We start from the raw sequence: 16,386 nt of genomic DNA, 5'->3' as shown, positions 1-16,386 counted from the left end.
TCAAATTAAAGTTAAGAGATACAAGCAATACTGCACAAATGAAACAACTATAACTCCCTACCTTTCCAATACTCCATCTCCTATGACGCTTTACATTTTTTAATTGTTCTTTATGCAAATTTTCTGCCTCTACATTGTCAGAAGTCCCCTTCTCAGAAATCTTTAGATCACCCCTCTCAAAATTGCCTGATGCATTTAAGTTCTTGAAAACTGAAGACCCTACGGTACCTTCAACTAAAAATTCACCAAAGAAACGCAAGACATCTTTCATGACGGCCAATTGACCTGCCAACTTTCTTTTTGGTGTCACAAGCACACATGGAAGTGACATAACAACCTGCAACATCAAACCACAAAATTAACAAAGACTTCTAGATGTTTGGATGAGAAAAAAACACAGTTTGATTGCTATCCCACCAATAAGATGTACCTCACTAGTTTCTGTTTCAGGTGAAGGTTCCAAAATATCTTTTCTATCTTGAACAATATCCATCTTATCACTGATGCTTTTAACAGCTTCCACACTGTGACAGTCTGAAGGATCCTCAGGAATATCTGACTCTCCGCTTGGTTCAGTACTGCTCTCAACAGGTTCTGAGCTCCCCTCATCAGTTATCCTGCAGGCACTTTTGAGCAGAAACTGCTTCATTTGCTCAGGAATGTGCCCAACAAAACTAGATTTGCTCTCACTACTGGTGAGAGAAGCCTCATTAGAAGGAGAAGCAGAAGGAGGAAAACATATCTTTTTATCAAAATGATAATTCCGTCTTAACTTCAGTCTGCGCCGCCATGAATCTTCTGTCTTGTCAAGTTTCCAGTGTATCACAGATATATTTGGAAATGGATTAGCAGACCAAGGACCCCTTTCATCAATTAAAGTGCGTAACATGTGCATCCATTTTTCCTGTTAGAGAAAATTTCATTATTTACCCACATGAGCAGAAATGAAATAAAAAGAAACAAAGACAATGAGCCTATTAAAGAGGCTAAGAACCAAAAGAAAGGGCACGTTCCAGAAACAGAAAATTCTTTCAACATACATTAACATTTTGCTGGTGCTCCTCATGGGCAAGCAGGAACGCAGCCCTTCTCCTATCATCTGACGCAAGAATAGTATGTAAACTACTTTGTATCTCGTCTTCAAATGCCTTCTGGTTATGAATTTCTAAAGAGGAAATTTCACTCATCTTAGCACGAAGGTCCTGCAACTGTCTGCTACGGTCGGATTCCAACATAGTTACATACTTACACTCATCAAAAACCTGAATCAAGAAACTACAGAACTGAATGGGGGATAACCTGGAAGGAAAGTGACAGCAGAAAAAGCATATGGCAAGCCAGTTGAAAAATAATACATAAAACATGCCATAAGATTCAGTGTTAGGATTACATTGCCTGCGGTTTTCAATGACATCAATAAAACGTACAATGCTCATATACAATATCTCCAAGAGGTTATTTGCACTGACCACTAGAGACACGCCAAAAGAGTTTTCTCAATTATGAAAACCAAATGCTCATAAGAGTAAACATCAAAGAAGAATTCGCCATCTCTCATCTCTCATTTTATTTCTTCCATCAAAGCGAGATTTAATGGACTATCAAAGGGGTTAAAAATCAAAATATCACTTAAAACCATATTTTCCATCATATGGGGTTAAACATTAAAATATCAACTGAAACCAGTGTTGTCAAGGGCGCTAGGCACACGCAAGTCACAAAGTCCTCTACATAACTTGAGGCACAAGGCGCAAAAAAAGCGCTGCCCGAGTAAAATAAGGCACATATATATAGATATATATTACATATATATAATGCGTGAAAAATATGCAGTACTTAATAATAAATAAAAAAGTAGTTAAGATAAGTTTTAATATAATACATTAAATAAATTAAAATTATTGTTAAAAATAATTACTGAAAATTTATGGTAAAAACATAAAAATAGAAAGGAAAAAAAAGGATTTAAAAGGAAAAATAGTAGAATAGGCAGAGAATATTTTTAAAAAAAAAAAAGTTTACATCAGAGATTGAGCGTTTAAGAAAGGTTGAAGTTTTGAGTTTTTATGATTTAACAAAATTTGATATCATAAATGACTAGTACCCAGTAGATTTATAATTAACAAAATTAAAAAAATAATGATATTTTGAGTTTTAGAATTTATATATAATTAATAAAAAAGGTTAAAAGTGGACATAAGGGAATAATGGTATTTAAGGTAAAAAAGAAGAAACTTGAAAGATAAAATAAGCATCAGCAGATATTTGAGTTTTAAAATAAAAAAGGGAGGCTTAAAAGCTGACACCACCACCAAGAAAGAGAGAAAAAACTTAAAAGTTGGCTCAAAGCAAAATAAAGCATCTATAGGCGAGCACCCAATCAAAATAGCCTCTCCAGGGAAGGTATAAAGTGAAATCTTTTGTTTTTCCTGTGCCTTAGTGGCTAGACGAGTGCCTTAGCAACATTGATTGAAACCATGTTTTTATCTTTAGTAGTAGCCATGCAGGATATAAACAAAAGAAATTGGAAAAAGAGATTGGGAACCGTTTGATATCTAACGGAACTTTTGTATGAAAAAAGATTCATGGAACTACCTAATTACAGGATATTGTCAACCATTTGAAATCTAATCGAACTTTTCTATAGCAAAACATTCATGGAACTTCCTAACTTCAGGATATTGTCAACCATTTGAAATATAAGTAGAGAAAACAAATATAAGATGAGATTTCCATCTGACTAAAACAGCTAAACAACAACCCTCAATGAAACAAAAGATGATAAATTTGGAGTTCAGAACAAACCGCAGAAGCCACTCGGTCCTTCTGAATTAGATTGTGAATGGAGCCTGTTTCCTTTGAGTAGGTGCTTGAATCGAATGAGTCATCCCTGCCAACCATGCTAGTAGCAAGGATTGACTTTCCGGAGTTTACAGTTTCTTGAATTACATGTGCTATTATATGGAAACGAGCACCATTATCTAACATTCCATACTGGGATCGTACAATGAGAAGAGACCTGAGCACCAATGTTATTTTATGTCACATTTCATGGAACAAGCGTAAGGCAATAGAAAGAGCACTAATCCATATCCTTTCTTAAAACTAAAGATTTGCATGACACACAAGATAAGAAAACATGGGGATAAAATACATTAACATACCAGATGAAGAGCTGCAATCGACTCTTGCTTTGCTCATCATCAGTGGCACAAAAGCAAGGCAAAAGTGCGATGAATTGTTGAACACAGTGCAAGGCTCTTTCCAGAGATGATCTGCAGAGATATAGGATTAAAAGCCGAAAGACAATTCTTGGACACCTTTCACCCCTTAAAGCCATGGCTTTATCAACGGTTTTATATTTGGTTTTCCACTCAATGCATTGCCAATGCCTACAGAGACAACAGCAGCCATTTCTGCAGCAGGAATATTAAGAGATTCTACCAAGCCACGAGCTCTTTGGCCTAAAGAAGGACCAACAGATGCTGAATTTCTGAGCCCCCTCTTGCTTGGACCCACTCCGTTCATCTCACTAATAACAACCCATAAATTGTCAAATAAGTTCCACCAATTAACACCAGGTAGGTCATCTTCACTTGTCACTGAGTGTCTGTCCGCTTCCAGATTTCTGAGAATGGAAGATTCACAAGATTACTTTCTACTGGACATCATATTGAGTGACAGAATATTTTCATAAATCTCCATACGATGATGTGTACAATATATCTCAAAGTAAAACTAACAGAGCAATATTCCTCACACTATTTTGGATGGTGTACAAAGGGAATAAGCAGCAACTACTATCCCAATGCACTGTACTCATGGAAGTCATGAACATCGTACTTTAAGACAAACATCCAACTTTTACTTATTCTGTTTCATGAAAGAACAACATGCTAACTTTCTTAAAATTCTAAGCTTATACAAACTTTTTTAAAATTGTGTAAAAGTAAATACTTGCTTCTAATTCTCCTAGTCATATCAATCAATATTCCCATAGACTGAAAATTCTATAGTGAATTGTGGAATTTATATTAGGATAACAATGCAGAATCTTATATATCCTGCTGAAAGCAAAGAGGCAAATCTTTTTCACCTGAAAATTGGTACTCGTGCCTTCTAAAACAAAACTATTCCATTGTCTTGAACTAGGAAAGCAAAACAAGACTATTTTCTTTTGACTAGATCACTAGAAAAAGAAAAGATAAAAGAACAATTCCAAAGAGGTTTTATTAAGCAAAACACAACGCATCAACTAGACAAACAGATTTGACAATAGATGGAAAAGTTATTGTCAATAACCCACATAGATTTCATCACAATTAAGGGACAAACAGATAACACAATGTATCAGTTTCAGAGATAATGAGTGAAGATCAGACTGGCAGTACCCAGATACTTTATCATCAAATTCTCCCCGCAAGACCTCATGCAACAAAGTGTTATAATCTTTCTTGCTATCAAACTCCAAAGAATCCAGATAAGACTCAGAGCTATTAGCCGGAAACTGTAGGAAACAGAGATAACAAATTAGTATCATCCTTAAGTTAAGAAAAACGAACTACATAAGTAGAAAAGACAAGCCAATTCATAGACATACTTTAATGCAGTAAGATGTTTGTATACGAGGGGATCCAGAAATGTTAACCATTTCTAATTCTCAAATGTTTGAAGGCCAAAATTTCAAGTAAAATAACCATAATTAGAATCAATTGCCTCCCACTTAGTTTTTTCGAACCATACACAGAAAATCTAGTGAAATAATCCAGTTAAATTCTCAAGTAAGTCCGTACCGGAAGTTTATTGCCAACTGCAGAGATAAGCATCTCATCAACAAGTTGCAGAAGATATAATGTATTGTCCCGACAAGGCTGTGAACTGAAAATATTCTCCTCAGCAGATAAATCTACCAGCCTTTTTTAATCAAGTTGTCATAAATGTCACAAAGCATGTATCGGAATGATATCCCCTCCTACCAAGGAAAAGAAATTAAAGCAAATTATTCATCGATGGAAAAATAATTCACAAAAACAGAGTAGATTAATGTAAATACGTTTAATAAAGTAAAATAAGGAGTTCAGCATACTTGCTCACAGTGCAGAAGTAGAAAATTCAGAGTCTCATCTAATTGTTGCCAGCCACCTTTTGTAAATTGTATATAGTGACAAAGAACAACTGAAAAAACCGTCATCACAAGATTTTTCTCATTTATATCATAGTCACCTTGATATCTTGAATCAGACATATAGTTTTTAACCACGTCAAGTTTCACAGAAGCAGTTAACCAAGCATTCCAACCATATTCCTAAAGGAAAAATTTGGAACAATTAGATCACACTTTTAAAAGCATACACAACATACATATGACATCAAATATTAATTGTATGCAGTAGTGCAGTACCACCAACGCTTCTATGTTCAGAGGATTTGAATCAAGAAGGTCAAGTAGATCACTAATTATTTTCATTCTTGCAGATGCATCTCCACAGCTGGATAGGTATTTAAAAATCAAAAGCAAAATCTGAGGAACGACAAAGTGAGAATTATTCCCTCTGCTCTTCTGCTTGTCAACAAGGTTATTTTTCTGTAACACCTGTAAAACAAAAATTTTCAAGAGGGGTATGTTGGAAAATGATCAAAATAAAGAATGGCAGGAAAATAGTTAACAAAAAATGAGGGAAAATCCATAATCGGATGACCACCTGTCTGGGGCTGGCACCACCTAGAAGAACATCAAACAAGGTGGCACACAAACTATCCGTTTGTGGAAAGTTGAACAACCTATCAGATATAGCTGAGAAAAGAAGTTGCACCCTGGAGCTGACTTTCTTGTTGTTTTCTGAAAAAGATCTTGATCTTCCAACAGCAAGATTGAAAAAGCTTGGCCCCTTTTTCTCTGATGGTAAACCAACCAAAAGTCTTCCTAGAAACTGCAAGCTAAGCAATCTGATAGGCTCGTGTTCCCTATGAAAAACAAGTCATAGGGTGACTAAAGAGACATTGAGTCTTAACCACTGATTTAAAACATATCATTTTTTCCTATTTCAGTCAATGCAATTCAACATTCACTGGAAGGAAACCACATCTATTTATGAAACTATAAGCAAATTAATGGTGTAAACTATCAAAAAAAAATTAATGGTGTAAAAAAAATACTAAATTAGCATTTGAAGTAATAAAAAATGGTTATAAAGTTCCTATCAAAACACGAGTGCACGGCATTGTGTCAGACCATAGCAGAAAAAAAAGAAACATATATTAAAGAGAGCATGTGGTTTTAAATTTGAAACTAAGAGGAGCAAAATTCTAAGACTCGAAAGAAACACAGAAGCAGGATAGATCACATAACCACTCCCTCTCTCCACAAAAACCCCAAAAGACAGTTTAAGTCTTGAAATTTCTCCTCGGAGAGAGAGACAATAGCCAAAAAGGCCGACATTATTTAAGAAAAATCAACCTTAGAAGAGAAACATAATTGTAAAGTAAATACATTTCATGAGGATTAAGGTTAAGGGAATATACAACAAAAGAAACCATTAGTATAAGAACGCTGGAAGTCATTCTTCAATGAAACAGAGGCCATTGTTATCTCCCACGAATCACATTTAACTCTTTCAATATAGAAGGCCTACCTCTTTAGGAGATTGACAAAAATGTGACAGCCACCTAATAGATTCACTTGTTCGATGAAGGATAGAAGCAATGGTTTATGAGAAACAGCACGGATAACCATGTGCAAAACATCCTCAATGCATGTCATATCATGGCTTGTTTCAAAGAATGATACAAGAGCTTTTATATCTGTTGAAGCAATGTTTTGCCTGTACAACATGCAACAGTTTCGTTAAAAAAATATCATAATCAGCTATGTATGTCTATAAAAAATGGAACTGCTGATTCAATACTTCACATCTGGCAACATCAGATGCCCGCACAAGTTGACAATGCATACCTGAGGCTCATTTCGCCAAGACTTAACAGAAGAAGGCGAATTTTGTGTATTTCATCTCTACCAGGTCTTTTTCCAATCACTTGTTTAGTAATAGGATGTAAAAGTGGTTGACCTCCAATAGAAAACCGAGATTTCACGCTATCCCAATAACATTGTCGTATTATGTCAATAACACGTGGAAGCTGGCATAAACTTAGAAGCAGCTTTGGATTATTGTCAAATTGTTCAATGACAAACATGTACAGCTCACGCTGCACTGTGTAAGTTGTGTACAGCCAGATATGGGGATCAAAAAAAATGGAAGATATGGCTTCTTTCATTAGCAGCTCTGCCAATCCTAAAGAGGAGACACAAAAACATCTAAAGGAATGAGATATATCTTTAAACAGGTATGAACATAACAATAAAAGTCAAAAAGAAAATTTAGGATGAATAATTCCAACAAAGAAACAACTCAATGTGGTCCATCATGCATACCAAAGGATGATGATACAACATTGAACAATTTCTTCAATGCAGAGAGTGTTTCAATATTGAGTTGCTGAGGTGGGACTGATTGCAATAAGAATCCCAGTACTGAAAATCCAGAAAGAAGATGCATTTGTTGCTGATTTGCTAAATTCTCATCTAAGACAGAAGTAATAAGATCTATAACTTCAGCGGTCAGACGTTCTTTGGCAACTGGAAAGAGCAGTCTGCTTTCTAAAACTCCACTTTCATGATTTTGGTGTCTATCAGACTGAGTGATAAGAGGGAAAAACACAGATATGCCTCCAACACAGTAAATTATCTCTTGGAGCAAGCGTCTAGAGCACAACTGTGTACCAACCATTATAGTAGCTTCAAATAGAGTCTTATCTGATACTGAATCCAATACAGGTGAGACATTAAACAACATCTTGCCATTACTTGCCTGAAAAGTAGAATCAACACCTTAAATTCAGTTAACAAAAACAGAACAAACTCTTATAGATATGCATGTGTTTACTTGTGTGAATGTTTCAATAAGAGAAAACAACCTGTGCATTGAGTCCGAAAACAATTTTTGATGCGAGGCCATCTTTTGTGCCCAGAATACCACTAGGCATACGGTTATCACCAAATGCAGTAGTTTCACTATCTAGGAATGAGTACATATAACTTGGTCCAAGGGAATGTATAGCCTTGATTTGCTCAGAAGAAATGGCATCCCCAAACAAATAAAGTGGACCAATCTGCCCAAGAAAAGGAAACGAACCCTGAATGGTTTCCACATGATTATCTTCATTTGGAGGCAAGACAATTTTTGTACCAATAGAGCAGCTAGTCAATAACTCACTGACTTTTGCATAACTGAAACGCGAAATGAAAAGGTCAGGTAGGAACTTAATTGTGTTGAGAATATTGATCTAGAAATGTTACTAATGATAAGTAAAATGCAAACTCAGAATGATTAAAGGAGGCATTTTACCTGCATCTTTCAGAGGATACGAGATCACCGTCAAGATAACATCTCAACAGGCTACCCCCAGAAAAGGCTCTTCCAATGGTATGAGTAATACAAAGAAAGTGCCATTTCTTCCTGACTAGATTTAACATGCATCTGAAGACATTGTTGTTTCATATTGATGGACTGTGTAGGGCATGAGAAAAATTAATAAGTGCATGTAATTGGCAGCACACCAAAGACAGTAAAAGTAAAACAAAAACAAGCTGTTTTTGATATATCTGTTTGTGTGACTGTTTGGGGGAGGGGGGAGGGGGAAGGAGGCACTACTTTTCTATTTAATAGTCAATAAAATATGCAATTCACTTTTTGTTGGAATAAGAGTTGCTTTGGAAGAAAGTTCCTAGAGACAAACATATTACATATTTTTTACCTTATAAATAAGCTTATCTTCAGCTACTGTTGCCACGCATCCTCTTCCATTTTCAGACAGAAATTTGAAGAGGCCCATTGTTCCATTCCTGGGGAAATCCTCCACCCGAAGCCAACATGAAAAAGAGAAACCCTTGTTGAGAGGCCATTGCACGGGTGTTTTAATCAGGATACCCTACAAAAAGTAATTACAACATGATTACCAGGTTTCAATTATGGTCATATGACAACAATTCAATGCAACAAGTTCCAGAAGAACTAAAACGAATATGGGTACAGGACAAAATTGTTTCAGAAATTCTCACAAAGACGCCACAAGGACTCACAGAATCATCCCCCATTGAGATCAAAGAAGGCAGTCGGTCCCTTCTCATTTAGCATTGACAAAACACTGGTCAATAATAGTGAGCAGTACTGCTGTTGAGTCCCCACTCTCTCACTTCGGAGGAGAGCAAAGATTTTGCGAATATCCTTCCCGGATATGCTATGGCCACCAATAACCTGAATCAGTTGTGCAATTTTCAAAATGACACTGTCATCACCTTCTTGGACAAACCAATCAAGAAGAAAATTAAGCATTCCTGCTGCAACACATGAAGCTCGATTGGAAAGGGAATCCTTAAGCAGCTGCTGAAACACACTGAGACCATAATGCCTCAAAGACTCACTGCTCTGGCCAATCAAAAAAGTAGAAAATAACGACATCAATATTTAAATGATTATTGTGCAAGAATCAGCTATAATTGATTCAGGGAAAATTTATCATCATCAAATAGAGTAGAATCAACAAAGAAAATGAATTACTAACCTTCTGAAGAACACTCAAATACAGTATAACCACATCTTCATTCTGAACAAAAATAGGAACGAACAATTCAGGGACAACAAGCAACAAGCACAACGAAAAAAAATGGCAAAAGATCATAGAATCAGTACACATGACTAGACAGAGAGGATGTGACAGTGGATCAAAGAGGCTTCTCAGGAGATTAAATCACCTTTATAAGAGGGCTCCCACTTATTTCAAACTTTCCATCAACAAGCATATCAAGAAGTGCATTTAAAAGTGCTTCACTTGGATGCCATTGACAGAAATCTAACAACAAACTTTGCAATGTCTGATAACCCCTGCCGACAAGAGCTCTAAATACTGCCTGTAAAATTAATTATTTAACTTAATATATAGAAATGGGAGTAATAAAAGAATAATTTAAAATTCTTAATACTGCAAGAATATAGGAAATTTCAACAAATTTTAGATTGGTGTGCTCTAAAAGCAAAACATAATTTCCTAAAATGACCCATAGCAACAATTGTGAATTAAAAGATCTGATCATGAACACTAGAAATCTTTAAAATACAATATTGGACTCAATCCACTACCTCTTCCAGATGTCTCAAATATAATATATTGACATCCAACAAAACCTAACTCTAGTTCTAAAACTTATTGTCCTGCCATTTATCATCTCAAGCTCAACCAAGCAGTTCCTGGCTACACACACTACAAAAGCTCAAGAATTACAATGAGTTAGTACACATTAATTCCACAATAAAGCAAACCGGACTCTGTGTTCCTGTAAACATGCATTTTGTTGAACATTAAACTACATTTTCGGAAAAGTCATACCAGCACCAACTACAAAGTTCCTTAGTGTTCTCATGTATTAGGGCATAGACAAATAAAGACGAATGATACTGGAGCAAATTTCTTTCCCAAAAAATATTAATTGTTTGCACTATTCAGGATAAGCATAGATAAAGCATTCAACTACTAAAGAAAAGCTAAAGAGAGTGAAAACAAAGGAAAAAGGAAATGAAAATTACCTTTGAAGCATCATTCTTTGCAAGGAGGCAGGTAAGAGTTTGTAAAACAACCAAAACCAACCTCTCATCGTTTTCTTCATCAAGATTGCCATTTAGTAAAGAGACAACATGCAAAAAGCATTCTCCATCTCGAAATAAACCCTGGTAATGCTGATGAAACATTAAATGCATAAGATACTTCATAAAATCCAATGACCAAGCTGCCAAAGACACGCAACTTGAGAGGAAGGCAAGTCAAGATGAGCAGTTCATGGAACATACCACTGGATCAGTCTGGAGTATATCTATCATTCCACCCAACAACTTAATATACAGCTCAGCAAAGCATTTTTCACGCTCCTTTACAACGGTGAAGGTTTCTAAGTATTTTGAACATACATATGACACTGCTTTTCGATCTTCTTCAAGTAGTGATGCAATCTAAAATGATGTGGGAAAAAAGAACATTCTGCTTTTTAACAAGCTAATAATTGAAAAGACCAGAAAAAGCTTTCTAACAGCCAAAAAAACATACCTTCATGATATCAAGAATGTATCTGAAAACTTTGTTTCTCAAACTTTCTTCCCAAAACAATTCAAACAAACAATCAATGCAGGTAGAATCATGCAAAATCAAAGTTCTAGCATCATCTGCTACCGAGAAAAATTCAACAAAGAGTTCCATGCATGTTTCCATGCACTGAATCCAGCTTTGTGAAGTTCCACTAGAATCAAGAATCTGGTGGCCATGAGCTAGAACCCCTTCAAAATAATCATTATCAATCACAGCGCCCGTATCCAACCTCTTAGATTCATTGGCTAGAAAGCAAGCAACTTTAAGAACTCTGGAAACTGCATTTAGTGTCTTAAAGGAAGCAATAGATTTCTCGGATGAAAGCTGTAATATTCGAAGCAAACTCTTTGCAACAACAGTATCAGTCTCAGGATTACAAGCAGATTGTTCAAGAGCTTCTAGTAAAGCAGACACTTCAGGCTGTGACAATATGAGGTGAAAGTAAAAAAGTGAAGTCCCAAGCACAAAAAGATAGAAGCATTTACAATCAAAACAAGGTTCAACAACAAAAAAATCCTTTTAAATTATGGGTAGGATCATTGAACTAGAACATTCATGAGAATAACACCCACAAGCACAAATATCTAAAACATTAAACGTATATCCACATAAACATCAAGAGCTATCATATGATTCAACTAAAATACAAAACCATATGAAAGGTATCAACTTAATATTTATAGTTTTATTAAAATCAATTATAGGAAAATGAAATTAACAGCATACGCAAGAGAAAAGGAAAGACACTGAGTTGAAGAACATCATATATATAGAATATTCCTAATTGGCAGAAAGCATTAAGGTAAATTCCCAGCACTATCATTGTTTGGGCAACATCAACCATTGTGATCTCAGCATTTTGGTATCCACATTGGACATACCAACTGACATGAAACCCACAAAAAAAATGCAAATGTATAATCATTGACGAATAGTTAAAGAGCAGTACTGAAGACTTCTGATAATGCCCAAAACAACTCTGATTTGCCCGTTCTCACTCTTGATATTCACTCGTGTCAATGTCAAACTTAAATCTAAATTATCACAACATTCCAAGCAATTTATTGCAACAAGATTAAAAAGTTAAGAATTATGTATTCGTGCATAAATCATAATGGAGATGTTACAGGAGCGTTTTTATGTCTTACGTATTTTGAAGGAGTGTTTTTAAGTTTTATGTAATTGCTTTATCTTCAATAAAATGATATACTCTTTTCCTCCTTCCGCTAGTTGGTTCTTGCCTTAGGGTTGAGGACTACTAAGAGGGAGGTTTTTAATGAGGCATCCTATTCCTATAAAAAAAATCATAATGGCGATAAACTGTTCACAAGAATAATTCTTCCTCGAGACGAGAACATACCAAGTTATGGACACTCCCATTAGAAGTTGCAGCTAACTCCACAAATGAAATTGCTTCTATCTGAATAATCTGAATCCCAGCATTGCTCCTAGCATCAGAACATTTTTCAAGCTTTTTTGGAGAGCCTTCAGGGTATGAAGTAAACTCTTCAGAAAATTCCTCTGCAGCTGATCCAAAATAGAAAACGTTCTCAGAGAAGATAAGGTCCCATATTCCCTCCTTGCGAAACACCTCAAGCAACACAGCTGATGAAATCAGAACCTTCCTGAATGCATTGAGAACAGAATGCTGCAAGGTACTAACAAAGACCCTACAGGAAACAAAATAACAGGGAAAGGGGGAAATACGTTACAAATGCACAGAAGAGGACGAAATTCTAAAGGGAAACAGAATCATAACTTGCAGGAAAATGCACATTGCTTTTGAGACGCTGAAAATATAATAAAAGACAGAAAGGAATAAAATAACCTTACCATAAATGGTTCGGAAATTCTGTTTGATTGAAACAAGCCCTAATCCATGGGAAAACTTGAAGAAGAACCCTCATGACCCATTTAATAGAAAGTTCAATATAAACTGATGAAATTGACGCAGGAATCCGACCAGGAGTTGCTTGGCCATGATGGAAGTTAACATCTTCTGGAGCAAGAAGGAATGAGCAAAGTACTCTGCTCAACTTGACAACGCAATCATTCCAGATCCGATGATAAGGGACTTTATTAGGTAAAGGAGCAGAAGAATCCACCAAAAAACTTTGAGCATTGTCATTTTTTAAGTCAAAAATGGATGTTCCACTACCTTCCTGCAGAACTGAATCCTTCATCTGCTGTTTGTACTCTTGAAACAAAAAAGCAGGTGAACAAAAGCTATTTGCAAATTTATGAACTCTTCCATTCTCACATAGAAACTGCAGATTATTCACATTCCCAAAGCTGATGACTTGTTAAGGTCATTAAAACATGTTCAGTGATACTGACAGCATAAATTGTTAAATTTGGTAAATAAATTCAGACCAGAAACCACTATTCTCGCTTATTTGATTTGATGTAATAAGATCCACTTTACAGAACAAAGTACATTTTTATTGCAGCACTAAACAAAATCATCTTGAAATTTCAAACAACATGCTCAATCTAAAAGCATCCTTCATCTCAAAAAGGAAGATGATGCAAGTAACAAGTACAGCATGCTAGCAGAAATGCACTTCAGGAGATTGATATAATTCCAATAGCACACAAGGTTTACAAATTTCAGTTTCACAAAGAAACAATTAAAGCATTGAATTGCAAAAAACTAACTGCAATATTTGAATACAAGTCATGTATAGGATACACAGCTTCCCGAAGAACTTCCAAAGAAAGAATATGGAGCTCAAAAATTTTCAGCAAGGTATATTGCTCTCTGCATAAAAGTTAACCACCAGATTATAAGATCAAGAAAGAGTAGAATAATGAAGAAAATTCACCTCTATATTCATAGACAAATTAATTTTTTCACACAGTCAAAGACGACAAAACTGAAAATTAAACTTCAAGACTTCCGAGCTGGAATGAATCGACGGGAAAAAGTTGTAAGATCATTGTGCATTGGCTTCCCAGAGAAGCTAAAAGATTCCAAGGTAAGCCAACCAGAAATTAACACAACCTACCAGACTATCACCAGGTGCAAACCCAAGTTTAGCAATCCCAAACCCGCTTGGATCATATGAGATAAGATACCAAACAGAGTACTTCTCAAATAAAAGAATCAATCAAACAAACCAATTATTCTAATCACAGTTCTTTCTCACTGTTCATAGAGGTTCTTGAATAACTTGAAGAAAATGCCAACACAAAATCGAAACCAATACTCAAAGCAAAGAGCCTACGGATAGGATATCTTAGCCATTAGTTTGGCTCTAGCCACCGCATTTAGCAAGTATTAAGAAAAATCTTCTAGGAAGTAGCCTAATAATATAATATGCACACAACTTCACATGGCATGTATCCATATAATTCAAGTAAAAGGTTCGATAAGTTTTGAACATTGGAGGTGGGGGGCAAGAAAGGACCGAAATTGCCAGAAAATTATCCATACATGCCTAGCATAGTTATTGTGAATCATCCAACCTAAAACCAATTGGTTACAGGTGTAACGGCCCAACTTTAAGGCAAGGCCACAAGAAACTCAATACATAACAGCAGTGGGATAACACCACTAAACAGTTATGTAGTCAACTGAAAGAAAAACGGTAGTGTGGAAATGAAGCTGAGGGGAACTTAAAAGGTGATCAAATGCATACCAGAAAATGTTGTACTTCTCTTAAATAATCAAACAAAATGGTACCAAATGTTTTTCAACTAGCACTCTCAATATAAAAGTTCATACATAGGTGTTTAATATAGTTTGAAGACAAGCGGATTTGCAAAACAATTCAGGAAAAGTACCTTTGCCTATCATGTGAAGCACTCTTTAAGAGTAGCATATTAATTGATGGAAGTGAAAGTCCATCCAACAGAACTTCAAGCCCCCCAATACTTTTGAAGTGATTTTGACCACGTGGATTATCACATAATGCAAAAGAAAGGGTTCTCAAAGTCAAGAACTGAAGTGACATATCTGTCCACTGTTCTTTGATACTCAACCTCCTGATAACACGCAACAACTCTGAAAAACAAGAAGCTTCCGTGAACAGAAAATAAAATGCAAAGACATAATGGCTAATAAGAGAGGGGGAGACATATCAAATCAAAAAGCACCACCAAAGAAGTATTATTGAACACATAAGCATTACGCAGGAAAAATCCAATGATAAAGAAGTGTACTAATTGATCAAATTCACAAACCAACAATTACAGGTTTATCTTTGCTTTCCGCTGCTTTTCATTTATCAAACAAAAGAAAAGGCATATTGTCCAAATAGAAAATGGCTCACATATTAGCAGCTTATGTATGATGATAAACAAAAATGCCCTACCTTACCTACTAACCAGTTAAGGCCACCAGCTTCCATTACTGAGACAACAGCCTTCCGATGCCATTGTAGCCTTCTTTCAGAAAGAGAATCTTTTAAACTATTAGAGGGGTCACTTGAAGATGAAGAACCAATTTCAGAAAAATCTTCAGTAATACTATACATCTGAGCTTTCTCATATACATTTGAATTCAAATCAATAAAGCAATATATGATTGAAACCACATATACAAGTACTCTCTGTAAGAACCCCGTTTTCTCTTCTATTAAATTGGAAAAACTTTCATCAGCCGAAAGTGCACCAACCACTGTTTTGAGTTGGATAACTGCCCCTGAGAAAAAAGAAAAAAGACTTAATGATAAGTTCATATCAGAATTAATGGGGAAACCAATTTAAAAGTAGAATCAAGTTAAAAAATCCATAATTTCTGTAGTTACCTAATTGAAACAAGAAGTCTTAACTAATTGCATTTAAGCTTCAAAACAATCCAAGACCTGATGAACAATGTTCTATAAACTACGGTACATAACCAGAAACTCCGATACTACAAAAAGCACCCCACCTCCAATCATGTACAACTCGAATTACATATCTAAAAACCAGAACATAAGTGCCAGCTACTTAAATACCAATATAGACATCGATAATATTAACCATACCTTTCATTAATGCCGTAAGTTTCTGAATTCCACCATAGTAACCAAAAACTCTGCAATTATGCAACGAACGGGTAATAATTTTTAAAGCATCCAAAACAGGTAATCCTTCAGAAGTGAAGCTTATGGAAACTGCTGGAAAATCGTTTCCTGTGCGTCCCACGCCAGTATTTACTGGATTCAAAACAAAAGAAATAAAGGACATAAAAGTGCACATTAGAGAATT

The 16,386-nt window shown here is 35.5% G+C and overlaps 1 protein-coding gene across 1 annotated transcript in view; it reads right to left on the bottom strand.

Moving 5' to 3' along the window:
- Positions 1 to 16,386, bottom strand: part of LOC120218604 (BEACH domain-containing protein B-like) — a 34,680-nt gene that overhangs the window by 9,084 nt on the left and 9,210 nt on the right. The window contains 32 exon segments of the mRNA XM_039215539.1: positions 62 to 337; positions 431 to 904; positions 1,041 to 1,262; positions 2,806 to 3,019; positions 3,165 to 3,358; positions 3,361 to 3,628; positions 4,392 to 4,507; positions 4,794 to 4,919; positions 4,922 to 4,972; positions 5,087 to 5,305; positions 5,402 to 5,593; positions 5,703 to 5,964; positions 6,633 to 6,821; positions 6,953 to 7,289; positions 7,430 to 7,865; positions 7,972 to 8,284; positions 8,403 to 8,524; positions 8,526 to 8,564; positions 8,812 to 8,985; positions 9,137 to 9,148; positions 9,150 to 9,482; positions 9,619 to 9,660; positions 9,809 to 9,964; positions 10,638 to 10,787; positions 10,899 to 11,057; positions 11,152 to 11,610; positions 12,551 to 12,860; positions 13,024 to 13,482; positions 13,883 to 13,951; positions 14,977 to 15,196; positions 15,512 to 15,835; positions 16,164 to 16,334. Of these exon segments, the coding sequence (XP_039071470.1) occupies positions 62 to 337; positions 431 to 904; positions 1,041 to 1,262; positions 2,806 to 3,019; positions 3,165 to 3,358; positions 3,361 to 3,628; positions 4,392 to 4,507; positions 4,794 to 4,919; positions 4,922 to 4,972; positions 5,087 to 5,305; positions 5,402 to 5,593; positions 5,703 to 5,964; positions 6,633 to 6,821; positions 6,953 to 7,289; positions 7,430 to 7,865; positions 7,972 to 8,284; positions 8,403 to 8,524; positions 8,526 to 8,564; positions 8,812 to 8,985; positions 9,137 to 9,148; positions 9,150 to 9,482; positions 9,619 to 9,660; positions 9,809 to 9,964; positions 10,638 to 10,787; positions 10,899 to 11,057; positions 11,152 to 11,610; positions 12,551 to 12,860; positions 13,024 to 13,482; positions 13,883 to 13,951; positions 14,977 to 15,196; positions 15,512 to 15,835; positions 16,164 to 16,334 (7,088 nt within the window).

Source organism: Hibiscus syriacus, unplaced genomic scaffold (genome assembly GCF_006381635.1).
Source record: "Hibiscus syriacus cultivar Baekdansim isolate YM2019G1 unplaced genomic scaffold, ASM638163v2 tig00110198_pilon, whole genome shotgun sequence".
In the NCBI taxonomy this organism is placed as follows: domain Eukaryota; kingdom Viridiplantae; phylum Streptophyta; class Magnoliopsida; order Malvales; family Malvaceae; genus Hibiscus; species Hibiscus syriacus.
Note: the sequence above shows the minus strand (reverse complement) of the source record. Positions and strands in the feature narration are given on the sequence as shown.